The sequence below is a fragment of the Oncorhynchus tshawytscha genome, linkage group LG30 (genome assembly GCF_018296145.1).
Source record: "Oncorhynchus tshawytscha isolate Ot180627B linkage group LG30, Otsh_v2.0, whole genome shotgun sequence".
In the NCBI taxonomy this organism is placed as follows: Eukaryota; Metazoa; Chordata; class Actinopteri; order Salmoniformes; family Salmonidae; genus Oncorhynchus; species Oncorhynchus tshawytscha.
The window spans coordinates 51,669,234-51,693,854 of record NC_056458.1 but is presented as its reverse complement, the minus strand read 5'-3'; the positions used below and the strand labels follow the sequence as shown (position 1 = coordinate 51,693,854).

At 46.2% G+C, this 24,621-nt stretch overlaps 1 protein-coding gene across 2 annotated transcripts in view; it reads right to left on the bottom strand.

Moving 5' to 3' along the window:
- Window positions 1-15,921: 15,921 nt before the first annotated feature.
- LOC112240277 (high affinity cationic amino acid transporter 1) overlaps window positions 15,922-24,621 on the bottom strand; it is a 57,177-nt gene continuing 48,477 nt past the window's right edge. For both annotated transcript variants that reach the window (XM_042309531.1, XM_042309530.1), the window contains exons 8-11: window positions 22,864-23,072; window positions 22,354-22,505; window positions 18,332-18,440; window positions 15,922-17,981 (exon numbers count right to left, since the gene is read on the bottom strand). In XM_042309531.1, the coding sequence (XP_042165465.1) occupies window positions 17,785-17,981; window positions 18,332-18,440; window positions 22,354-22,505; window positions 22,864-23,072 (667 nt within the window). In that variant the 3' untranslated portion in view covers window positions 15,922-17,784. The remainder of the gene's footprint in view (window positions 17,982-18,331; window positions 18,441-22,353; window positions 22,506-22,863; window positions 23,073-24,621) is intronic.

Below are 24,621 nucleotides of genomic sequence, written 5' to 3'. Positions count from 1 at the left end.
GATGACCAGGGATGTTCTCTGTTTTGTGAGTCCTCCAGATCAGAGGCAGTAGGGATGACCAGGGATGTTCTCTGTTTGTGAGTCCTCCAGATCAGAGGCAGTAGGGATGACCAGGGATGTTCTCTGTTTAGTGAGTCCTCCAGATCAGAGACAGTAGGGATGACCAGGGATGTTCTCTGTTTAGTGAGTCCTCCAGATCAGAGGCAGTATGGATGACCAGGGATGTTCTCTGTTTAGTGAGTCCTCCAGATCAGAGGCAGTGTGGATGACCAGGGATGTTCTCTGTTTAGTGAGTCCACCAGATCAGAGGCAGTGTGGATGACCAGGGATGTTCTCTGTTTAGTGAGTCATCCAGATCAGAGGCAGTGTGGATGACCAGGGATGTTCTCTGTTTAGTGAGTCCTCCAGATCATAAGCAGTGTGGATGACCAGGGATGTTCTCTGTTTAGTGAGTCATCCAGATCAGAGGCAGTGTGGATGACCAGGGATGTTCTCTGTTTAGTGAGTCCTCCAGATTAGAGGCAGCAGGGATGACCAGGGATGTTCTGTGTTTAGTGAGTCCTCCAGATCAGAGGCAGTAGGGATGACCAGGGATGTTCTCTGTTTAGTGAGTCCTCCAGATCAGAGGCAGTAGGGATGTTCTCTGTTTAGTGATTCCTCCAGATCAGAGGCAGTAGGGACGACCAGGGATGTTCTCTGTTTAGTGAGTCCTCCAGATCAGAGGCAGTAGGGATGACCACGGATGTTCTCTGTTTAGTAAGTCCTCCAGATCAGAGACAGTAGGGATGACCAGGGATGTTCTCTGTTTAGTGAGTCCTCCAGATCAGAGGCAGTAGGGATGACCAGGGATGTTCTCTGTTTAGTGAGTCCTCCAGATCAGAGACAGTGTGGATGACCAGGGATGTTCTCTGTTTAGTGAGTCCACCAGATCAGAGGCAGTGTGGATGACCAGGGATGTTCTCTGTTTAGTGAGTCCTCCAGATCAGAGACAGTGTGGATGACCAGGGATGTTCTCTGTTTAGTGAGTCCACCAGATCAGAGGCAGTGTGGATGACCAGGGATGTTCTCTGTTTAGTGAGTCCTCCAGATCAGAAGCAGTGTGGATGACCAGGGATGTTCTCTGTTTAGTGAGTCCTCCAGATCATAAGCAGTGTGGATGACCAGGGATGTTCTCTGTTTAGTGAGTCATCCAGATCAGAGGCAGTGTGGATGACCAGGGATGTTCTCTGTTTAGTGAGTCCTCCAGATTAGAGGCAGCAGGGATGACCAGGATGTTCTCTGTTTAGTGGGTCCTCCAGATCAGAGGCAGTAGGGATGACCAGGGATGTTCTCTGTTTAGTGAGTCCTCCAGATCAGAGGCAGTAGGGATGACCAGGGATGTTCTCTGTTTAGTGAGTCCTCCAGATCAGAGGCAGTAGGGATGACCAGGGATGTTCTCTGTTTAGTGGGTCCTCCAGATCAGAGGCAGTAGGGATGACCAGGGATGTTCTCTGTTTAGTGAGTCCTCCAGATCAGAGGAAGTAGGGATGACCAGGGATGTTCTCTGTTTAGTGAGTCCTCCAGATCAGAGGCAGTAGGGATGACCAGGGATGTTCTCTGTTTTGTGAGTCCTCAAGTCAGAGGCAGTGTGGATGACCAGGGATGTTCTCTGTTTAGTGAGTCCACCAGATCAGAGGAAGTAGGGATGACCAGGGATGTTCTCTGTTTAGTGAGTCCTCCAGATCAGAGGCAGTAGGGATGACCAGGGATGTTCTCTGTTTTGTGAGTCCTCAAGTCAGAGGCAGTGTGGATGACCAGGGATGTTCTCTGTTTAGTGAGTCCACCAGATCAGAGGCAGTGTGGATGACCAGGGATGTTCTCTGTTTAGTGAGTCCTCCAGATCAGAAGCAGTGTGGATGACCAGGGATGTTCTCTGTTTAGTGAGTCCTCCAGATCATAAGCAGTGTGGATGACCAGGGATGTTCTCTGTTTAGTGAGTCATCCAGATCAGAGGCAGTGTGGATGACCAGGGATGTTCTCTGTTTAGTGAGTCCTCCAGATTAGAGGCAGCAGGGATGACCAGGGATGTTCTCTGTTTAGTGGGTCCTCCAGATCAGAGGCAGTAGGGATGACCAGGGATGTTCTCTGTTTAGTGAGTCCTCCAGATCAGAGGCAGTAGGGATGACCAGGGATGTTCTCTGTTTAGTGAGTCCTCCAGATCAGAGGAAGTAGGGATGACCAGGGATGTTCTCTGTTTAGTGAGTCCTCCAGATCAGAGGCAGTAGGGACGACCAGGGATGTTCTCTGTTTAGTGAGTCCTCCAGATCAGAGGCAGTAGGGATGACCAGGGATGTTCTCTGTTTAGTGAGTCCTCCAGATCAGAGGCAGTAGGGATGACCAGGGATGTTCTCTGTTTAGTGAGTCCTCCAGATCAGAGGCAGTAGGGATGACCAGGGATGTTCTCTGTTTAGTGAGTCCTCCAGATCAGAGGCAGTAGGGATGACCAGGGATGTTCTCTGTTTAGTGAGTCCTCCAGATCAGAGGCAGTAGGGATGACCAGGGATGTTCTCTGTTTAGTGAGTCCTCCAGATCAGAGGCAGTAGGGATGACCAGGGATGTTCTCTGTTTAGTGAGTCCTCCAGATCAGAGGCAGTAGGGATGACCAGGGATGTTCTCTGTTTAGTGAGTCCTCCAGATCAGAGGCAGTGTGGATGACCAGGGATGTTCTCTGTTTAGTGAGTCCACCAGATCAGAGGCAGTGTGGATGACCAGGGATGTTCTCTGTTTAGTGAGTCCTCCAGATCAGAAGCAGTGTAGATGACCAGGGATGTTCTCTGTTTAGTGAGTCCTCCAGATCATAAGCAGTGTGGATGACCAGGGATGTTCTCTGTTTAGTGAGTCATCCAGATCAGAGGCAGTGTGGATGACCAGGGATGTTCTCTGTTTAGTGAGTCCTCCAGATTAGAGGCAGCAGGGATGACCAGGGATGTTCTCTGTTTAGTGGGTCCTCCAGATCAGAGGCAGTAGGGATGACCAGGGATGTTCTCTGTTTAGTGAGTCCTCCAGATCAGAGGCAGTAGGGATGACCAGGGATGTTCTCTGTTCAGTGAGTCCTCCAGATCAGAGGCTGTAGGGATGACCAGGGATGTTCTCTGTTTAGTGGGTCCTCCAGATCAGAGGCAGTAGGGTTGACCAGGGATGTTCTCTGTTTAGTGAGTCCTCCAGATCAGAGGCAGTAGGGATGACCAGGGATGTTCTCTGTTTAGTGAGTCCCCAGATCAGAGGCTGTAGGGATGACCAGGGATGTTCTCTGTTTAGTGGGTCCTCCAGATCAGAGGCAGTAGGGATGACCAGGGATGTTCTCTGTTTAGTGAGTCCTCCAGATCAGAGGAAGTAGGGATGACCAGGGATGTTCTCTGTTTAGTGAGTCCTCCAGATCAGAGGCAGTAGGGATGACCAGGGATGTTCTCTGTTTAGTGAGTCCTCCAGATCAGAGGCAGTGTGGATGACCAGGGATGTTCTCTGTTTAGTGAGTCCACCAGATCAGAGGCAGTGTGGATGACCAGGGATGTTCTCTGTTTAGTGAGTCCTCCAGATCAGAAGCAGTGTGGATGACCAGGGATGTTCTCTGTTTAGTGAGTCCTCCAGATCATAAGCAGTGTGGATGACCAGGGATGTTCTCTGTTTAGTGAGTCATCCAGATCAGAGGCAGTGTGGATGACCAGGGATGTTCTCTGTTTAGTGGGTCCTCCAGATCAGAGGCAGTAGGGATGACCAGGGATGTTCTCTGTTTAGTGAGTCCTCCAGATCAGAGGCAGTAGGGATGACCAGGGATGTTCTCTGTTTAGTGAGTCCTCCAGATCAGAGGCAGTAGGGATGACCAGGGATGTTCTCTGTTTAGTGGGTCCTCCAGATCAGAGGCAGTAGGGATGACCAGGGATGTTCTCTGTTTAGTGAGTCCTCCAGATCAGAGGAAGTAGGGATGACCAGGGATGTTCTCTGTTTAGTGAGTCCTCCAGATCAGAGGCAGTAGGGACGACCAGGGATGTTCTCTGTTTAGTGAGTCCTCCAGATCAGAGGCAGTAGGGATGACCAGGGATGTTCTCTGTTTAGTGAGTCCTCCAGATCAGAGGCAGTATGGATGACCAGGGATGTTCTCTGTTTAGTGAGTCCTCCAGATCAGAGGCAGTAGGGATGACCAGGGATGTTCTCTGTTTAGTGAGTCCTCCAGATCAGAGGCAGTAGGGATGACCAGGGATGTTCTCTGTTTAGTGAGTCCTCCAGATCAGAGGCAGTAGGGATGACCAGGGATGTTCTCTGTTTAGTGAGTCCTCCAGATCAGAGGCAGTAGGGATGACCAGGGATGTTCTCTGTTTAGTGAGTCCTCCAGATCAGAGGCAGTAGGGACGACCAGGGATGTTCTGTGTTTAGTGAGTCCTCCAGATCAGAGGCAGTAGGGATGACCAGGGATGTTCTCTGTTTAGTGAGTCCTCCAGATCAGAGGCAGTAGGGATGTTCTCTGTTTAGTGATTCCTCCAGATCAGAGGCAGTAGGGACGACCAGGGATGTTCTCTGTTTAGTGAGTCCATCAGACCAGAGGCAGTAGGGACGACCAGGGATGTTCTCTGTTTAGTGAGTCCTCCAGATCAGAGGCAGTAGGGACGACCAGGGATGTTCTCTGTTTAGTGGGTCCTCCAGATTAGAGGCAGTAGGGATGACCAGTGATGTTCTCTGTTTAGTGATTCCTCCAGATCAGAGGCAGTAGGGACGACCAGGGATGTTCTCTGTTTAGTGAGTCCTCCAGATCAGAGGCAGTAGGGATGACCAGGGATGTTCTCTGTTTAGTGAGTCCTCCAGATCAGAGGCAGTAGGGACGACCAGGGATGTTCTCTGTTTAGTGAGTCCTCCAGATCAGAGGCAGTAGGGATGACCAGGGATGTTCCCTGTTTAGTGAGTCCTCCAGATCAGAGGCAGTAGGGATGACCAGGATGTTCTCTGTTTAGTGAGTCCTCCAGATCAGAGGCAGTACGGATGACCAGGGATGTTCTCTGTTTAGTGAGTCCTCCCGATCAGAGGCAGTAGGGATGACCAGGGATGTTCTCTGTTTAGTGAGTCCTCCAGATCAGAGGCAGTAGGGATGACCAGGGATGTTCTCTGTTTAGTGAGTCCTCCAGATCAGAGGCAGTAGGGATGACCAGGGATGTTCTCTGTTCAGTGAGTCCTCCAGATCAGAGGCTGTAGGGATGACCAGGGATGTTCTCTGTTTAGTGGGTCCTCCAGATCAGAGGCAGTAGGGTTGACCAGGGATGTTCTCTGTTTAGTGAGTCCTCCAGATCAGAGGCAGTAGGGATGACCAGGGATGTTCTCTGTTTAGTGAGTCCCCCAGATCAGAGGCTGTAGGGATGACCAGGGATGTTCTCTGTTTAGTGGGTCCTCCAGATCAGAGGCAGTAGGGATGACCAGGGATGTTCTCTGTTTAGTGAGTCCTCCAGATCAGAGGAAGTAGGGATGACCAGGGATGTTCTCTGTTTAGTGAGTCCTCCAGATCAGAGGCAGTAGGGATGACCAGGGATGTTCTCTGTTTAGTGAGTCCTCCAGATCAGAGGCAGTGTGGATGACCAGGGATGTTCTCTGTTTAGTGAGTCCACCAGATCAGAGGCAGTGTGGATGACCAGGGATGTTCTCTGTTTAGTGAGTCCTCCAGATCAGAAGCAGTGTGGATGACCAGGGATGTTCTCTGTTTAGTGAGTCCTCCAGATCATAAGCAGTGTGGATGACCAGGGATGTTCTCTGTTTAGTGAGTCATCCAGATCAGAGGCAGTGTGGATGACCAGGGATGTTCTCTGTTTAGTGGGTCCTCCAGATCAGAGGCAGTAGGGATGACCAGGGATGTTCTCTGTTTAGTGAGTCCTCCAGATCAGAGGCAGTAGGGATGACCAGGGATGTTCTCTGTTTAGTGAGTCCTCCAGATCAGAGGCAGTAGGGATGACCAGGGATGTTCTCTGTTTAGTGGGTCCTCCAGATCAGAGGCAGTAGGGATGACCAGGGATGTTCTCTGTTTAGTGAGTCCTCCAGATCAGAGGAAGTAGGGATGACCAGGGATGTTCTCTGTTTAGTGAGTCCTCCAGATCAGAGGCAGTAGGGACGACCAGGGATGTTCTCTGTTTAGTGAGTCCTCCAGATCAGAGGCAGTAGGGATGACCAGGGATGTTCTCTGTTTAGTGAGTCCTCCAGATCAGAGGCAGTATGGATGACCAGGGATGTTCTCTGTTTAGTGAGTCCTCCAGATCAGAGGCAGTAGGGATGACCAGGGATGTTCTCTGTTTAGTGAGTCCTCCAGATCAGAGGCAGTAGGGATGACCAGGGATGTTCTCTGTTTAGTGAGTCCTCCAGATCAGAGGCAGTAGGGATGACCAGGGATGTTCTCTGTTTAGTGAGTCCTCCAGATCAGAGGCAGTAGGGATGACCAGGGATGTTCTCTGTTTAGTGAGTCCTCCAGATCAGAGGCAGTAGGGACGACCAGGGATGTTCTGTGTTTAGTGAGTCCTCCAGATCAGAGGCAGTAGGGATGACCAGGGATGTTCTCTGTTTAGTGAGTCCTCCAGATCAGAGGCAGTAGGGATGTTCTCTGTTTAGTGATTCCTCCAGATCAGAGGCAGTAGGGACGACCAGGGATGTTCTCTGTTTAGTGAGTCCATCAGACCAGAGGCAGTAGGGACGACCAGGGATGTTCTCTGTTTAGTGAGTCCTCCAGATCAGAGGCAGTAGGGACGACCAGGGATGTTCTCTGTTTAGTGGGTCCTCCAGATTAGAGGCAGTAGGGATGACCAGTGATGTTCTCTGTTTAGTGATTCCTCCAGATCAGAGGCAGTAGGGACGACCAGGGATGTTCTCTGTTTAGTGAGTCCTCCAGATCAGAGGCAGTAGGGATGACCAGGGATGTTCTCTGTTTAGTGAGTCCTCCAGATCAGAGGCAGTAGGGACGACCAGGGATGTTCTCTGTTTAGTGAGTCCTCCAGATCAGAGGCAGTAGGGATGACCAGGGATGTTCCTGTTTAGTGAGTCCTCCAGATCAGAGGCAGTAGGGATGACCAGGGATGTTCTCTGTTTAGTGAGTCCTCCAGATCAGAGGCAGTACGGATGACCAGGGATGTTCTCTGTTTAGTGAGTCCTCCCGATCAGAGGCAGTAGGGATGACCAGGGATGTTCTCTGTTTAGTGAGTCCTCCAGATCAGAGGCAGTAGGGATGACCAGGGATGTTCTCTGTTTAGTGAGTCCTCCAGATCAGAGGCAGTAGGGATGACCAGGGATGTTCTCTGTTTAGTGAGTCCTCCAGATCAGAGGCAGTAGGGATGACCAGGGATGTTCTCTGTTTAGTGAGTCCTCCAGATCAGAGGCAGTAGGGACGACCAGGGATGTTCTGTGTTTAGTGAGTCCTCCAGATCAGAGGCAGTAGGGATGACCAGGGATGTTCTCTGTTTAGTGAGTCCTCCAGATCAGAGGCAGTAGGGATGACCAGGGATGTTCTGTGTTTAGTGAGTCCTCCAGATCAGAGGCAGTAGGGATGACCAGGGATGTTCTCTGTTTAGTGAGTCCTCCCGATCAGAGGCAGTAGGGATGACCAGGGATGTTCTCTGTTTAGTGAGTCCTCCAGATCAGAGGCAGTAGGGATGACCACGGATGTTCTCTGTTTAGTAAGTCCTCCAGATCAGAGGCAGTAGGGACGACCAGGGATGTTCTCTGTTTAGTGAGTCCTCCAGATCAGAGGCAGTAGGGATGTTCTCTGTTTAGTGATTCCTCCAGATCAGAGGCAGTAGGGACGACCAGGGATGTTCTCTGTTTAGTGAGTCCTCCAGATCAGAGGCAGTAGGGATGACCAGGGATGTTCTCTGTTTTGTGAGTCCTCCAGATCAGAGGCAGTAGGGATGACCAGGGATGTTCTCTGTTTAGTGAGTCCTCCAGATCAGAGGCAGTAGGGATGACCAGGGATGTTCTCTGTTTAGTGAGTCCTCCAGATCAGAGGCAGTAGGGATGACCAGGGATGTTCTCTGTTTAGTGAGTCCTCCAGATCAGAGGGCTGTGGCCCCATCCGATGACACCCCCGGACAGGGCCAAACAGTGGCATGATTTATTAATTCAATGATTACAAAAAATTGTCACCTTAGTTTGTAAATATATGTAAACATGTCAACGTGCAATGTTGAAATGTTACTCCACATTTTGACAGACAGATGACACAATCTTCAATCAAGAACATTAGATTAAATATGCATATTTTATATTACAATTACATTTTAGTCAAATGAAATTACATTTAGTGCATCCACCAACGTGTCGCAGTCATATTAAATACATGTTCCCTCATTAAAGTAGCTAAGAAAAGTGTAAGTGCAAAAAACGCAAGGGAGTTCATTAATCTACACTATAGGGGATTATAATGGGAGATTAGGACTATTCTACACTACAGGGGATTATAATGAGAGATTAAGACTATTCTACACTATAGGGGATTATAATGAGAGATTAGGACTATTCTACACTATAGGGGATTATAATGAGAGATTAGGACTATTCTACACTATAGGGGATTATAATGAGAGATTAGGACTATTCTACACTATAGGGGATTATAATGAGAGATTAAGACTATTCTACAATATAGGGGATTGTAATGGGAGATTAGGACTATTCTACACTACAGGATATTATAATGAGAGATTAGGACTATTCTACACTATAGGGGATTATAATGAGTGATTAAGACTATTCTACACTATAGGGGATTATAATGAGAGATTAAGACTATTCTACACTATAGGGGATTATAATGGGGGATTAAGACTATTCTACACTATAGGGGATTATAAAGGGAGATTAAGACTATTCTACATGATTGGGGATTATAATGAGAGATTAGGACTATTCTACACTATAGGGGATTATAATGGGAGATTAAGACTATTCTACACTATAGGGGATTATAATGAGAGATTAAGACTATTCTACACTATAGGGGATTATAATGGGGGATTAAGACTATTCTACACTATAGGGGATTATAATGAGAGATTAAGACTATTCTACACTATAGGGGATTATAATGAGATATTAAGACTATTCTACACTATAGGGGATTATAATGAGAGATTAAGACTATTCTACACTATAGGGGATTATAATGAGAGATTAAGACTATTCTATTCTATAGGGGATATATAATGAGAGATTAAGACTATTCTACACTATAGGGGATTATAATGAGAGATTAAGACTATTCTATTCTATAGGGGATATATAATGAGAGATTAAGACTATACTACACTATAGGGGATTATAATGAGAGATTGTGAATATAATGAGAATGGAGCTGTTATGTAAAGTAATCCTGTAGAATACATCTATCATCCTAATGTAGGAGTAGATTACATCTATCATCCTAATGGAGGAGTAGATCACATCTATCATCCTAATGGAGGTGTAGATTACATCTATCATCCTAATGGAGGAGTAGATTACATCTATCATCCTAATGGAGGAGTAGATTACATCTATCATCCTGTAGATTACATCTGTCATCCTAATGGAGGAGTAGATTACATCTATCATCCTAATGTAGGAGTAGATTACATCTATCATCCTAATGTAGGAGTAGATTACATCTATCATCCTAATGTAGGAGTAGATTACATCTATCATCCTAATGTAGGAGTAGATTACATCTATCATCCTAATGGAGGAGTAGATTACATCTATCATCCTAATGGAGGAGTAGATTACATCTATCATCCTAATGGAGGAGTAGATTACATCTATCATCCTAATGGAGGAGCAGATCACATCTATCATCCTAATGGAGGAGTAGATTACATCTATCATCCTAATGGAGGAGTAGATTACATCTATCATCCTAATGGAGGTGTAGATTACATCTATCATCCTAATGGAGGAGTAGATTACATCTATCATCCTAATGTAGGAGTAGATTACATCTATCATCCTAATGGAGGAGTAGATTACATCTATCATCCTAATGGAGGAGTAGATTACATCTATCATCCTAATGGAGGAGTAGATTACATCTATCATCCTAATGGAACGTAGATTACATCTATCATCCTAATGGAGGAGTAGATTACATCTATCATCCTAATGGAGGAGTAGATTACATCTATCATCCTAATGTAGGAGTAGATTACATCTATCATCCTAATGTAGGAGTAGATTACATCTATCATCCTAATGTAGGACTAGATTACATCTATCATCCTAATGTGGAGTAGATTACATCTATCATCCTAATGTAGGAGTAGATTACATCTATCATCCTAATTAGGTCATTGTAAATTACATCTATCATCCTAATGGAGGAGTAGATTACATCTATCATCCAAATGTAGTAGTAGGGTTCTACTTTGGGTTCGCCCTGTGCTTTTTTGTTTATGAAGATATATTTTTAGAACAACAGTGTTTGTGTTTCGTCCAGCTTTGTTCTATGGTGTTTAAATAAATTCTGTAGCTCTAAACCTGCGAATGCCTCCTGCCTACTACTCCTCTCTACACCAGTGACAACCATCGAAACATCAACTATGTTGATTTCAGCTGAAGCGGATCTGATTGAATCGAATCAAGTTAACATATTGTAAAGCTTTAATATCCAGAGGCGTTTGTTAGCTGAAATAACTGAACACAACAGCCGCTTATTAAAGACAGGCTTCTATTTGAGCATCTTCTTTTCTTAATGCACACAGCTTTTGCTCTTATTAAGTTAATTGTTTAATTTCACTTCCTGCATTTTTAAAACATTTGTTATCATTTTCACACTGTCAAATTTATTTTCTCTTAATATGCCTCAATAAAAAAAGTGACATTGACTATTCTGTCAAGGGAAATATTTCTCCTCTTTGATTGTGCATTTTCGGCCGATTTCTGGGTGTTTGTGCTCCTAAAGGACAACGGAGTGGATTCCATGCAGCGACCCAAAAAAACGACTCCGAAAAAGAGGGAAACGAGGCGGTCTTCTGGTCAGACTCCGGAGACGGGCACACCGTGCACCACTCCCTAGCATTCTTCTTGCCAATGTCCAGTCTCTTGACAACAAGGTTGATGAAATCCGAGCAAGGGTAGCATTCCAGAGGGACATCAGAGACTGTAACGTTCTGTGCTTCACGGAAACATGGCTCACTGGAACGACGCAATCCGAAGTGGTGCAGCCAGCGGGTTTCTCCACGCATCGCGCCGACAGAAACAAACATCTTTCTGGTAAGAAGACGGGCGGGGGCGTATGCCTTATGACTAACGTGACATGGTGTGATGAAAGAAACATACAGGAACTCAAATCCTTCTGTTCACCTGATTTAGAATTCCTCACAATCAAATGTAGACCGCATTATCTACCAAGAGAATTCTCTTCGATTATAATCACAGCCGTATATATCCCCCAAGCAGACACATCGATGGCTCTGAACAAACTTTATTTAACTCTCTGCAAAGTGGAAACGATTTATCCGGAGGCTGCATTCATTGTAGCTGGGGATTTTAACAAGGCTAATCTGAAAACAAGACTCCCTAAATTTTATCAGCATATCGATTGCGCAACCAGGGGTGGAAAGACCCTGGATCATTGTTACTCTAACTTCCGCGACGCATATAAGGCCCTGCCCCGCCCCCTTTCGGAAAAGCTGACCACGACTGCATTTTGTTGATCCCTGCCTACAGACAGAAACTGAAACAAGAAGCTCCCACGCTGAGGTCTGTCCAACGCTGGTCCGACCAAGCTGACTCCACACTCCAAGACTGCTTCCATCACGTGGACTGGGAGATGTTTCGTATTGCGTCAGACAACAACATTGACGAATACGCTGATTCGGTGTGCGAGTTCATTAGAACGTGCGTTGAAGATGTCGTTCCCATAGCAACGATTAAAACATTCCCTAACCAGAAACCGTGGATTGATGGCAGCATTCGTGTGAAACTGAAAGCGCGAACCACTGCTTTTAATCAGGGCAAGGTGTCTGGTGACATGACTGAATACAATGTACTCCCTGTTCACCCACGACTGTGTGGCCACGCACGCCTCCAACTCAATCATCAAGTTTGCGGACGACACAACAGTGGTAGGCTTGATTACCAACAACGACGAGACGGCCTACAGGGAGGAGGTGAGGGCCCTCGGAGTGTGGTGTCAGGAAAATAACCTCACACTCAACGTCAACAAAACTAAGGAGATGATTGTGGACTTCAGGAAACAGCAGAGGGAACACCCCCTATCCACATCGATGGAACAGTAATGGAGAGGGTAGCAAGTTTTAAGTTCCTCGGCATACACATCACAGACAAACTGAATTGGCCCACTCACACAGACAGCATCGTGAAGAAGGCGCAGCAGCGCCTCTTCAACCTCAGGAGGCTGAAGAAATTCGGCTTGTCACCAAAAGCACTCACAAACTTCTACAGATGCACAATCGAGAGCATCCTGGCGGGCTGTATCACCGCCTGGTATGGCAACTGCACCGCCCTCAACCGTAAGGCTCTCCAGAGGGTAGTGAGGTCTGCACAACGCATCACCGGGGGCAAACTACCTGCCCTCCAGGACACCTACACCACCCGATGTTATAGGAAGGCCATAAAGATCATCAAGGACATCAACCACCCGAGCCACTGCCTGTTCACCCCGCTATCATCCAGAAGGCGAGGTCAGTACAGGTGCATCAAAGCTGGGACCGAGAGACTGAAAAACAGCTTCTATCTCAAGGCCATCAGACTGTTAAACAGCCACCACTAACATTGAGTGGCTGCTGCCAACACACTGACACTGACTCAACTCCAGCCACTTTAATAATGGGAATTGATGGGAAATGATGTAAATATATCACTAGCCACTTTAAACAATGCTACCCTATATAATGTTACTTACCCTACATTATGAATCTCATATGCATACGTATATACTGTACTCTATATCATCGACTGCATCCTTTTGTAATACATGTATCACTAGCCACTTTAACTATGCCACTTTGTTTACATACTCATCTCATATGTATATACTGTACTCGATACCATCTACTGTATCTTGCCTATGCTGCTCTGTACCATCACCCATTCATATATCCTTATGTACATATTCTTTATCCCCTTACACTGTGTATAAGACAGTAGTTTTGGAATTGTTAGTTAGATTACTTGTTGGTTATTACTGCATTGTCGGAACTAGAAGCACAAGCATTTCGCTACACTCGCATTAACATCTGCTAACCATGTGTATGTGACAAATAAAATTTGATTTGATTTGATTTGATAAAGTTTACTTTTTATGCTGTCGGTTCTCAGCTGTTAGCAGTCAACGGCTAGCAGTTTCTTACTGGCGATAAAAACGGACGATTGACGTCATTTTTTCAAGTCATTACTGAATTATTTTATGCAACAAATCAAACATTAAACCTTGTGAATAATTCATAGTAATTAACGATAACCTCAAACAATTAATTGATTTGAAACAGATGTTTATTTGCTGAAATATGTGTCTTTGCCCGGCTATTAAAAGGGACTGCTTTCTGAGACAGCGTTTAATTGAAGTTTTATGGTATGTCAAATACATTCGCTCTACGCCCAAAACATTCAGACACATAAACTCATAGACTATGTGATAAAACATTCAGTGTAGCAGGATCGGACACACAAACCCATGCACTTTGGCAAAAAAACATTTAAAAGCACATTTTTGGTAATTTACAAATAATTTACTGCAAGAAATATATACAATATGTTACATGCAGAAAATGCATTGAGCATATTACAACAGGTATACATAAAGTATCTCTGCTATTCATATTCTCGCCTCTAGAAAACATAGCATTTAAAAACATTTATCCATTCCCTATATCTAAATTAATAACACATTGACTTAAGTATGTGGACATCTGTCCGGCGAACTTCCAAAATCACGGCCACTGACTTGGAGTTTGTCTGCTCTAACTGGATCTCGCGTTGTGCAGCATTGTCATGCTGAAACAGGAAAGGGCATTCCCCAAACTGTTGCCACAAAGTTGGAAGCACAGAATCATCTAGAATGTCATTCAATGCTGCATCGTTAAGATTTCCCTTCACTGGAACAAAAGGGCCTAGCCCGAACCATGAAAAACAACCCCAGACTTTACAGTTGGCACTATGCTTTCAGGCAGGTATCAATCTCATGGCATCCACCAAACCCAGATTCGTCTGTGGACAGCGTGATTCGTAATTTCAGACAACACTTTTCCACTGCTCCAGAGTCCAATGGCGGCGAACTTAGGCTTGTGTGCGGCTGCTCGGCCATGGAAACCCATTTCATGAAGCTCCCCATAAACAGTTATTGTGCTGATGTTGCTTCCACAGGCAGTTTGGAACTCGGTAGTGATTGTTGCAACTAAGACTATTTTACTGGCTGAGAAGTTGTTGCTCTTAGACATTTCTTAGACATTTCCACATAACAGCACTTACAGTTGACCGGGGCAGCTCTGCCAGGGAGGAAATTTGATGAACTGACTTATTGGAAAGGTGGCATCCTATGACAGTGACACATTGAAGGCCAGTGAGCTCTTCAGTAAGGCCATTGTACTGATATTGTTTGTCTAAGGACATTGCATGGCTGTGTGCTCAATTTTAAACACCTCTCAGCAGGTGTTCCTGAAATAAATCCACTCATTTGAAGGGGTATCCACAAACTTTCACAAAGTATTCAGGGCCCTTGACTTTTTCCACATTTTGTTACGTAAAAGGCACATGACAGCTTTCTTTCAGCTTGCTTTCAAAAGGCACCTAAAGACTCTCAGACCATGAGAGTCTGATCTGGTTTGATGAAACCCAGGTTGAACTCTTTGGCCTGAATGCCAAGTGTCACGTCTGGATGAAACCTGGCACCATCCCTATGGTGAAGCATGGTCGTGGCAGCATCATGCTCTGGGGATGTTTTTTCAGCGACAGGGTCTGGGAGACTAGTCAGGATCAAGGGAAAGATGAACTGAGCAAAGTACAAAGAGATCCTTGATGAAACCTGCTCCAGAGTGCTCAGGACCTCGGTCTGGGACGAAGGTTCACCTTCCAACAGGACAACAACCCTAAGCACACAGCCAAGACAACGCAGGAGTGGCTTCGGGACAAGTCTCTGAATATCCTTGAGTGGCCCGGCCAGAGCCCAGACTTGAACCCACTCTAACATATATGGAGAGATCTGAAAATAGCTGTGCAGCGATGCTCCCCATCCATGTGCCGAGCTTGTAGCGTCATACCCAAGAAGACTCGAGGCCGCGGGGCCAGACGCGAGCCTACCAGAGGAGCTAAATGCCTTTAATGCTCTTTTATGCTCTTTTATGTTCACCACAACCAACATCATTACTCAGTTTGCAACAAAGGTGGTAGACCTGATCACCCTGATCAGCCCAGGTCAGAGAGCTGGAGTGTGGTGATGAGACAGCCTGCTGGCAGTGTGGTGAGGACAGGTCAGAGGAGCTGGCAGTGGTGCCAGGGTGAGACAGCCCAGCTGGCACAGGACAACAACCTCAACGATGAGACAGCCCTCAGAGAACTGGCAGTGTGGTGCCAGGAGACAGCCTGTAGGGAGGAGGTCAGAGAGCTGGCAGTGTGGTGCCAGGACAACAACCTCTCCCTCAACGATGAGACAGCCTGTAGGGAGGAGGAAAGTGAGAAAGATAAAGGATCTGATCGTGGACTATAGGAAAAGTAGGGCTGAACAGGCCTCCATTAACATCGACTGAGCTGAAGTGGATGAGAGGTAGAGAGTTTCAAGTTCCTTGGTGACCATATTTACTCAGGAGACTGAATGGGTCCCCAGATCCTCAAAAAGTTATACAGCCGCAACCATCGAGAGCACTGGTTGACTGGTAGCCAAACCCTAACCCGGATGACGCTGGGCTAATTGTGCGCAACCCTATGGGACTGCCAATCACGACCGGTTGTGATACAGCCTGGAATTGAACCAGGGTCTGTAGTGACGTCTCTGAGATGCAGTGCCTTAGACCGCTGCGCCACTCGAGAGCTTCCTGACATCCAGGACCTATACTAGGTGTTGTCAGAAGAAGGCTCCAAACATTGTAGAAGACGCCATTCACCCAAATCATAGACTTTTCTCTCTGCTACCACACTGCAAGCGGTACCGAAGCGCCAAGACTTGGACCAAAAGGCTCCTTAATTAACATCTTCTACCCCCAAGCCATAAGACTGCTGAAAAATGTATCAAATTGCCAACCAGAGTATTTACATTGACACCCTCTCTGTTTTTACACTGCTACTATTCGCTGTTACCTATATATGCATAGCCACTTTACAAATTACTTTGAGAAACCTGTGCCCTCTGCACATTGACTCAGTACCGGTACACCCCCCACCCCCCCCAAATTGACTCGGTATCACCTGAATATAGCCTCATTAATGTTTTGTCATTTTCTTGTGTTACTTTTTGATATTGAATTTTTTCACGTTAGTATATTTAGTAAATATTTCCTGAACTCTTTCTTGAACTGCAATATCGGTTAAAGGCTTGTAAGGTTAAGGGCTTGTAAGGTTAAGGGCTTGTAAGTAATCATTTCACGGGAAAGTCTACGCCTGATGTATTCGGCGCAGGTGTTGAACACAATTTTATTTCATTTGATGTGAAAGGTCTACTGACGTTGTGTGATACACAGTGACCTCTAGTGGTGAGCCACAGCCACTACATCACAGGGGGATAACGGAAGTTTACAAGGTAGCCTATATCCTGCTAGGGGAGGTTGTAACAGTTGAGACTAGAAAATACATTGTTTCAGAGGAAACACACATATATAGCTCATCCATGGTTTTAGTAGATCTAAAGGTAGAGGATATTAGTAGTTAGTTATTAATTATTATTAATTATTATACTAGATATTAATTATTTAACACCATGTCTGGTGTTTACCCTTCTAGACAGGTTGACAATCATCTGAAAATGTTGAGTATAGATTTGCCTCAAACAGTATGATTATCTTGAAGATTACCCGACAGAGTTTCCATGGCTAGCAGTTACAAAAGTCATCTGAGTGATCCGGTGATGTTTTCTGACATCTCTGAACCCTAATGCACAACCTTAACCCTAACTAATCCATTAGGATGTTAACCAACAGATAGTCCTTCCTGAGCTGTGAGAGAACCGTGTGCCAGCTAGTTGAGTATCCTCACTGCACACAGACGTCAATTCAACGTCTATTCAGCGTTAGTTCAACGTAACAATTGAAATGATTTGGAAACAACGTTGATTCAACCAGTGGGTCCAATCAAACCCAGTCCTCAACAGCAACATTACCCCACTCCCACCACTACCCCACTCCCACCACATCAACCCACACTCTCCCTAAAATGGAGGAGGACAAGATCCAAGATGTCTGCTCAGTTTCTCTAGGTTTCCCTGGGTTGATATGGTTCTCCTGTCTGTAGTAGGAAACCCCCTGTGAGCTTACAATACGCCCTCAGGAGCAAACAGCAGTCTATCCTCTCTTCCTTCTTTTTCTCTACTCCTTTAATTTCTGCATTAGAATTGTATTTCCCCTACCCAGAAACACCTGCGAGAAGCTACATGTGCATACACCACTGTGAGATGTTAGACTAAAGTCTAAATCCAGGACTCTGTTAAAAAATGGCATGTTACATCCCAAAATGAGACAGTTCATTCCAAGAGGGTTCTATCCTGTTTGATAAAGGTTCCAGACAGACAAAAGTTCCAAAGGGGCATGATAAGGTGTGGTATGTAGGGTGGTCAGGGCAGGCTGTGGCAGTTGTCAGCTGGGTCCTAGCACTCTACAGGTCTCGGTCCTCCTCTCCCCGGGCCTCCAGACCATTATGTAGAAACGCCTCTTTCTCAGGAGACATGGGCTCCATGTTGTGTGAGTGGCTGGCTATGTAGCCGTTCAGCTCTACATCAGACCCAGGAGACGAGCGGTCCAGAGCCGCCTCAGCACTGTGGTGGATCCCGTAGCCAAAGTAGATCACAAACCCTGCAATAAACAGACAGGTTAATAATGGAATGTCTTGGAGGAGGATATATTTATTTTATTTTTGATTGAACCCTGGGATATGTTTTTAGACCAGAGGACAGAGTGCCTCCAAAACCTGCAGCATCTGGTCTCCCATCCAGGGACTGACCAGGACCAACCCTGCTTAGCTTCAGAGCCAAGCCAGCAGCATCTGGTCTCCCATCCAGGGACTGACCAGGACCAACGCTGCTTAGCTTCAGAGCCAAGCCAACAGCGGTATATCTCTATAGAGGAGCTGATAATATTTTGATAATGTCTTGGAAGAGGATATCTCTATAGAGATGACATTGTTATAGAAAATAGTTTCTTACCTATAGCCATCCAGACAGCGAAGCGTATCCACGTGCCTCTGTCCAGTTGCATCATTAGGTAGACGTTGACAAACATGCTGACCACTGGGATGAACGGCAACAGGGGCACCTTAAGGAGGTAAAATACAAAGATCATGCAGAGGTCAGTGAGCCAGAAACAAGAGGCGTAATCCAAGTCGATATTCACCTTAAAATAAGAAATTCTCCTCGACCTTGACTCCTCGGCCCACAAATTGGAGAAAACAAATATTGTGTAAAAGAGCTTTTCTATTATACAGAAATAACAAAACATGACAAAAATATATTGTTGTTCAGGTCAAAAATAAATGTCAAATATCCCAACCTACTCCCACGTAGGGATATATAGAGCCTGTGAGAAGAGTCTATTCAGTGTGGGAGACGGTGTCCAAGCAAGACACACGAAGGTATGTGTGTGGAAAACATTTAATCAAAGACATTTAACTTGTTTAGTCTGTTAGTAACTCCACTCACTATTTGTAGCTACAGTGGGGAAGACAAGTATTTGATACACTGCTGATTTTGCAGGTTTTCCTACTTACAAAGCATGTAGAGGTCTGTAATTTTTATCATAGGTACACAAAATTCTAGAAAATCACATTGTACGATTTATGCATGACATAAGTATCTGATACATCAGAAAAGCATAGCTTAATATTTGGCACAGAAACCTTTGTTTGCAATTACAGAGATCATACGTTTCCTGTAGTTCTTGACCAGGTTTGCACACACTGCAGCAGGGATTTTGGTGCACTCCTCCATACAGACCTTCTCCAGATCCTTCAGGTTTCGGGACTGTCACTGGGCAATTCGGACTTTCAGCTCCCTCCAGAGATTTACTATTGGGTTCAGGTCTGGAGACTAGCCAGGCCACTCCAGGACCTTGAGATGCTTCTTACGGAGCCACTCCTTAGTTGCCCTGGCTGTGTGTTTCGGGTCATTGTCATGCTGGAAGACCCAGCCACGACCCATCTTCAATGCTCTTACTGAGGGAAGGAGGTTGTTGGCCAAGATCTCGCGATACATGGCCCCTTCCATCCACCCCCTCAATACGGTGCAGTCGTCCTGTCCCCTTTGCAGAAAAGCATCCCCAAAGAATGATGTTTCCACCTCCATGCTTCATGGTTGAGATGGTGTTCTTGGGGTTGTACTCATCCTTCTTCTTCCTCCAAACACGGCGAGTGGAGCTTAGACCAAAAAGCTTTATTTTTGTCTCATCAGACCACATGACCTTCTCCCATTCCTCCGCTGGATGATCCAGATGGTCATTGGCAAACTTCAGACGGACCTGGACATGCGCTGGCTTGAGCAGGTGGACCTTGCGTGTGCTGAAGGATTTTAATCCATGACGGCGTAGTGTGTTACTAATGGTTTTCTTTGAGACTGTGGTCCCAGCTCTCTTCAGGTCATTGACCATGTCCTGCCGTGTAGTCCTGGGCTGATCCCTCACCTTCCTCATGATCATTGATGCCCCACGAGGTGAGATCTTGCATGGAGCCCCAGACCGAGGGTGATTGACTGTTATCTTGAACTTCTTCCATTTTCTAATAATTGTGCCAACAGTTGTTGCCTTCTCACCAAGCTGCTTGCCTATTGTCCTGTAGCCCATCCCAGCCTTGTGCAGGTCTACAATTTTATCGCTGATGTCCTTACACAGCTCTCTGGTCTTGGCCATTGTGGAGAGGTTGGAGTCTGTTTGATTGAGTGTGTGGACAGGTGTCTTTTATACAGGTAATGAGTGGAGAACAGGAGGGCTTCTTAAAGAAAAACTAACAGGTCTGTGAGAGCCGGAATTCTTACTGGTTGGTAGGTGATCAAATACTTATGTCAAATACTTATGTCAATAAAATGCAAATTAATTACTTAAAAATCATACAATGTGATTTTCTGGATTTGTATTTTAGATTCTGTCTCTCACAGTTGAAGTGTACCTATGATAAAACATTACAGACCTCTACATGCTTTGTAAGTAGGAAAACCTGCAAAATCAGCAGTGTGTCAAATACTTGTTCTCCCCACTGTATATAGTCTGTTGGTTTGTGTTGTTGTTCTTGGCTAGCTTAATGTTCCGGTCGTTAGCTAGCTAGCAGTCATTCACATGGCTGCTAGGACATCACAAGGGGCATTTTATTTAACCTTAATTTAACTAGGCAAGTCTTATTTATAATGACGGTTTAGGAACAGTGAGTTAACTGGTCTAGGAACAGTGGGTGGAACAGTGGGTTAACTGGTCTAGGAACAGTGGGTTAACTGGTCTAGGAACAGTGGGTTAACTGGTCTAGGAACAGTGGGTTAACTGGTCTAGGAACAGTGGGCTAATTGCCTTGTTCAGGGGCAGAACAACAGATTTGTACCTTGTCAGCTCGGGGATTAGATCTTGCAACCTTTAGGACACTAGTCCAACACTCTAACCACTAGGCTACCTGCTCTAACCACTAGGCTACCTGCCCTAACCACTAGGCTACCTGCCCTAACCACTAGGCTACCTGCCCTAACCACTAGGCTACCTGCCCTAACCACTAGGCTACCTGCCCTAACCACTAGGCTATCTGCTCTAACCACTAGGCTACCTGCCCTAACCACTAGGCTACCTGCCCTAAGCACTAGGCTACCTGCCCTAAGCACTAGGCTACCTGCTCTAACCACTAGGCTACCTGCCCTAACCACTAGGCAATTTGCTCTAACCACTAGGCTACCTGCCCTAACCACTAGGCTACCTGCCCTAACCACTAGGCTACCTACCTAACCACTAGGCTACCTGCCCTAACCACTAGGCTATCTGCCTAACCACTAGGCTACCTGCCCTAACCACTAGGCTATCTGCCCTAACCACTAGGCTACCTGCCCTAACCACTAGGCTACCTGCCCTAACCACTAGGCTACCTACTCTAACCTACCTACTCAGACCATGAGACATGAAGATGGGGTGTTGGAGGTGTTTGTCAGACCATGAGACATGAAGATGGGGTGTTGGAGGTGTTTGTCAGACCATGAGACATGAAGATGGGGTGTTGGAGGTGTTTGTCAGACCATGAGACATGAAGATGGGGTGTTGGAGGTGTTTGTCAGACCATGAAACATGAAGATGGGGTGTTGGAGGTGTTTGTCAGACCATGAGACATGAAGATGGGGTGTTGGAGGTGTTTGTCAGACCATGAGACATGAAGATGGGGTGTTGGAGGTGTTTGTCAGACCATGAGACATGAAGATGGGGTGTTGGAGGTGTTTGTCAGACCATGAGACATCCCAAAAATCGTTATTCTCGCAAAATTGTTCATAGCATCCGAATGGTTAGGCCTATAAACTATTATGACCTATCTATGGAAAGATGAGACTCTAACAAACACGATGGTGTTCTACGTTTTGCTTTACAGTCTGAAGTCAGTACAGCAGATCTGCCAAGTTATGTCTGTGATTATCACAGTGAGTTCAGGTGTGACTAGTTGGCAGGAGAGGTGATTATCACAGTGAGTCCAGGAGAGGTGATTATCACAGTGAGTTCAGGAGAGGTGATTATCACAGTGAGTTCAGGTGTGACTAGTTGGTAGGAGAGGGGGCGTGTCAAGAGGGTGATTGGGAGTTTGTGGAATGGGCAGGACCCTTCAAAGCAGGCTAGATTGGCAGAAAGGTAACAGCTAGGAGGTTATTTGGTCCAATGTGCTTTATCTTGTTGGGGTGAGAGGTTTTAGTATGGGGTGGATTGGTCTTGGTATTGGGGTCTTGGTGTTAGGGTCTTGGTGTTGGGGTCTTGGTGTTGGGGTCTTGGTGTTAGGGTCTTGGTGTTAGGGTGTTGGGGTCTTGGTGTTGGGGTCTTGGTGTTGGGATCTTGGTGTTAGGGTGTTGGGGTCTTGGTGTTGGGGTCTTGGTGTTGGGGTGTTGGTGTTGGGGTCTTGGTGTTAGGGTCTTGGTGTTAGGGTGTCGGGGTCTTGGTGTTGGGGTCTTGGTGTTAGGGTGTTGGGGTCTTGGTGTTGGGGTCTTGGTGGGGTTAGGTATTGTATACCCACCTTAAAGGACAGCTTGGTCTTGCTCTCTGGTTGTCTCCAGATTATAAAGGTGAGGAGAACACACACCATGAAGATGACGGTCAGAGCTACGATGTTCCACACTGCAAATCCACCCTGTACTGCTAGTATACTGAACACCAGGATCAGAAGGCCTATAGGGGGAGGAGGAGGAGGAGGAGAGGAAGAGGGGAAGAGAGGGAGGAGAGGAGGAAAACACACACCATGAAGATGACGGTCAGAGCTACATGTTCCACACTACTGGGAGGCGGGAGGAGAGGGAGGGAGGGAGGGAGGAGAGGAGGTGGAAGAGGGGAGGAGAGGAGGAGAGGGAGGAGGAGGGAGGAGAGGAGGGCAGGCAATGGAGGAGAGGGGAGGGCAGGCAATAGATGACAGAGGAGAGATAGAAAGGGATGAGAAGGGAGGAGACGACGGAGAAGGATGGGAGGAGGGGTGTGTGTGTGTGTGTGTCTCTGTGTAGCTAATCTGTAGTCTTCCTGTACCCCCCTTTACCCATGAGGCTGACAGTGATGTTGACAGTGAAGCCGGACAGGGCTGAGGGTTCAGTGTTGTCAGGGAACAGGACAGTCTTCAGGCTGAAGTGCTCCTTCACACCAGGCAGGATGCCCATACTGGGGGCGGAGATACCATCACTTAGCTCCATCTCCTCCACGGTACTGGCCATCTGATAGGCCAAGGAGCTGGGATGCTCTGGTTGGTACCTGGAACAGAGAGGAGTTTTACTGTGTCCCAAATGTTCTCCTAACCTACTGTGTTAGTTCTCCTAACCTGCTATTTCCATATTGCAGTGTTTCTCAACCCTTCTCCTTGCGAAATCCCAGATGTTTCATGATTTTGTTGTAGCTCTGAACGGTCAAAGTTTTGATTTGATTTTTTATTTATTTCACCTTTATTTAACCGGGTAGGCTGGTTGAGAACACCTTTATTTAACCAGGTAGGCCAGTTGAGAACAAGTTCCCATTTACAACTGCTACCTGGCCAAGATAAAGCAGTGCGACACAAACAACAACACAGAGTTACACATGGAATAAACAACCATACAGTCAATAGCACAATAGAAAAAAAATAAGTCTATATACAGTGTGTGCGAATGGCGTGAGGAGGTAAGGCAATAAATAGGTCATAATAGCGAAGTAATTACAATTTAGCAAATTAACACTGGAGTGATAGATGAGCAGATGATGATGTGCAAGTAGAAATACTAGTGTGCAAAGGAGCAGAAAAGTCAAATAAAAACAATATGGGGATGAGGTAGAATGGGTGCGCTATTTGCAGATGGGCTATGTACAGATGCAGCGATCAGTTAGCTGCTCAGATAGCTGATGTTAAAAGGTAGTGAGGGAAATAAAAGTCTCCAGCTTCAGCAATTTTTGCAATTTGTTCCAGTCATTGGCAGCAGAGAACTGGAAGGAAAGGCGACCAAAGGACAAGTTGGCTTTGAAATATACCTGCTAGAGCACGTGCTACAGGTGGGTGTTGCTATGGTGACCAGTGAGCTGAGATAAGGCGGAGCTTTACCTAGCAAAGACTTATAGATGACCTGGAGCCAGCGGGTTTGGCGACAGATATGTAGTGAGGGCCAGCCAACGAGAGCATAGAGGTCACAGGGGTGGGTAGTATATGGGGCTTTGATAACAAAATGGATGGCACTGTGATAGACTGTATCTAGTTTGCTGAGTAGAGTATTGGAAGCTATTTTGTAAATGACATTGCCGAAGTCGCGGATCGGTAGGATAGTCAGTTTTACAAGGGTATGTTTGGCTGCGTGAGTGAAGGCGGCTTGTTGCGAAATAGGAAGCCAATTCTAGATTTAATTTTGGATTGGAGATGTTTAATATGAGTCTGGAAGGAGAGTTTACAGTCTAGCCAGACACCTAGGTATTTGTAGTTGTCCACTTATTCTAAGTTAGAGCCGTCCAGAGTAGTGATGCTAGTCGGGCAGGCGGGTGTGGGCAGCGAACGGTTGCATTAACATGCATTTGGTTTTACTAGTGTTTAAGAGCAGTCGGAAACCATGGAAGGAGTGTTGTATGGCATTGAAGCTCGTTTGGAGGTTAGTTAACACAGTGTCCAATGAAGGGCCAGAATTACATGCAGCAAGAGCGACGTCGTTGATATATACAGAGAAAAGAGTCGCCCCGAGAATTGAACCCTGTGGTACCCCCATAGACTGCCAGAGGTCAGGACAACAGACCCTCCGATTTGACACATTGAACTCTGTCTGAGAAGTAGTTGCTGAACCAGGCGAGG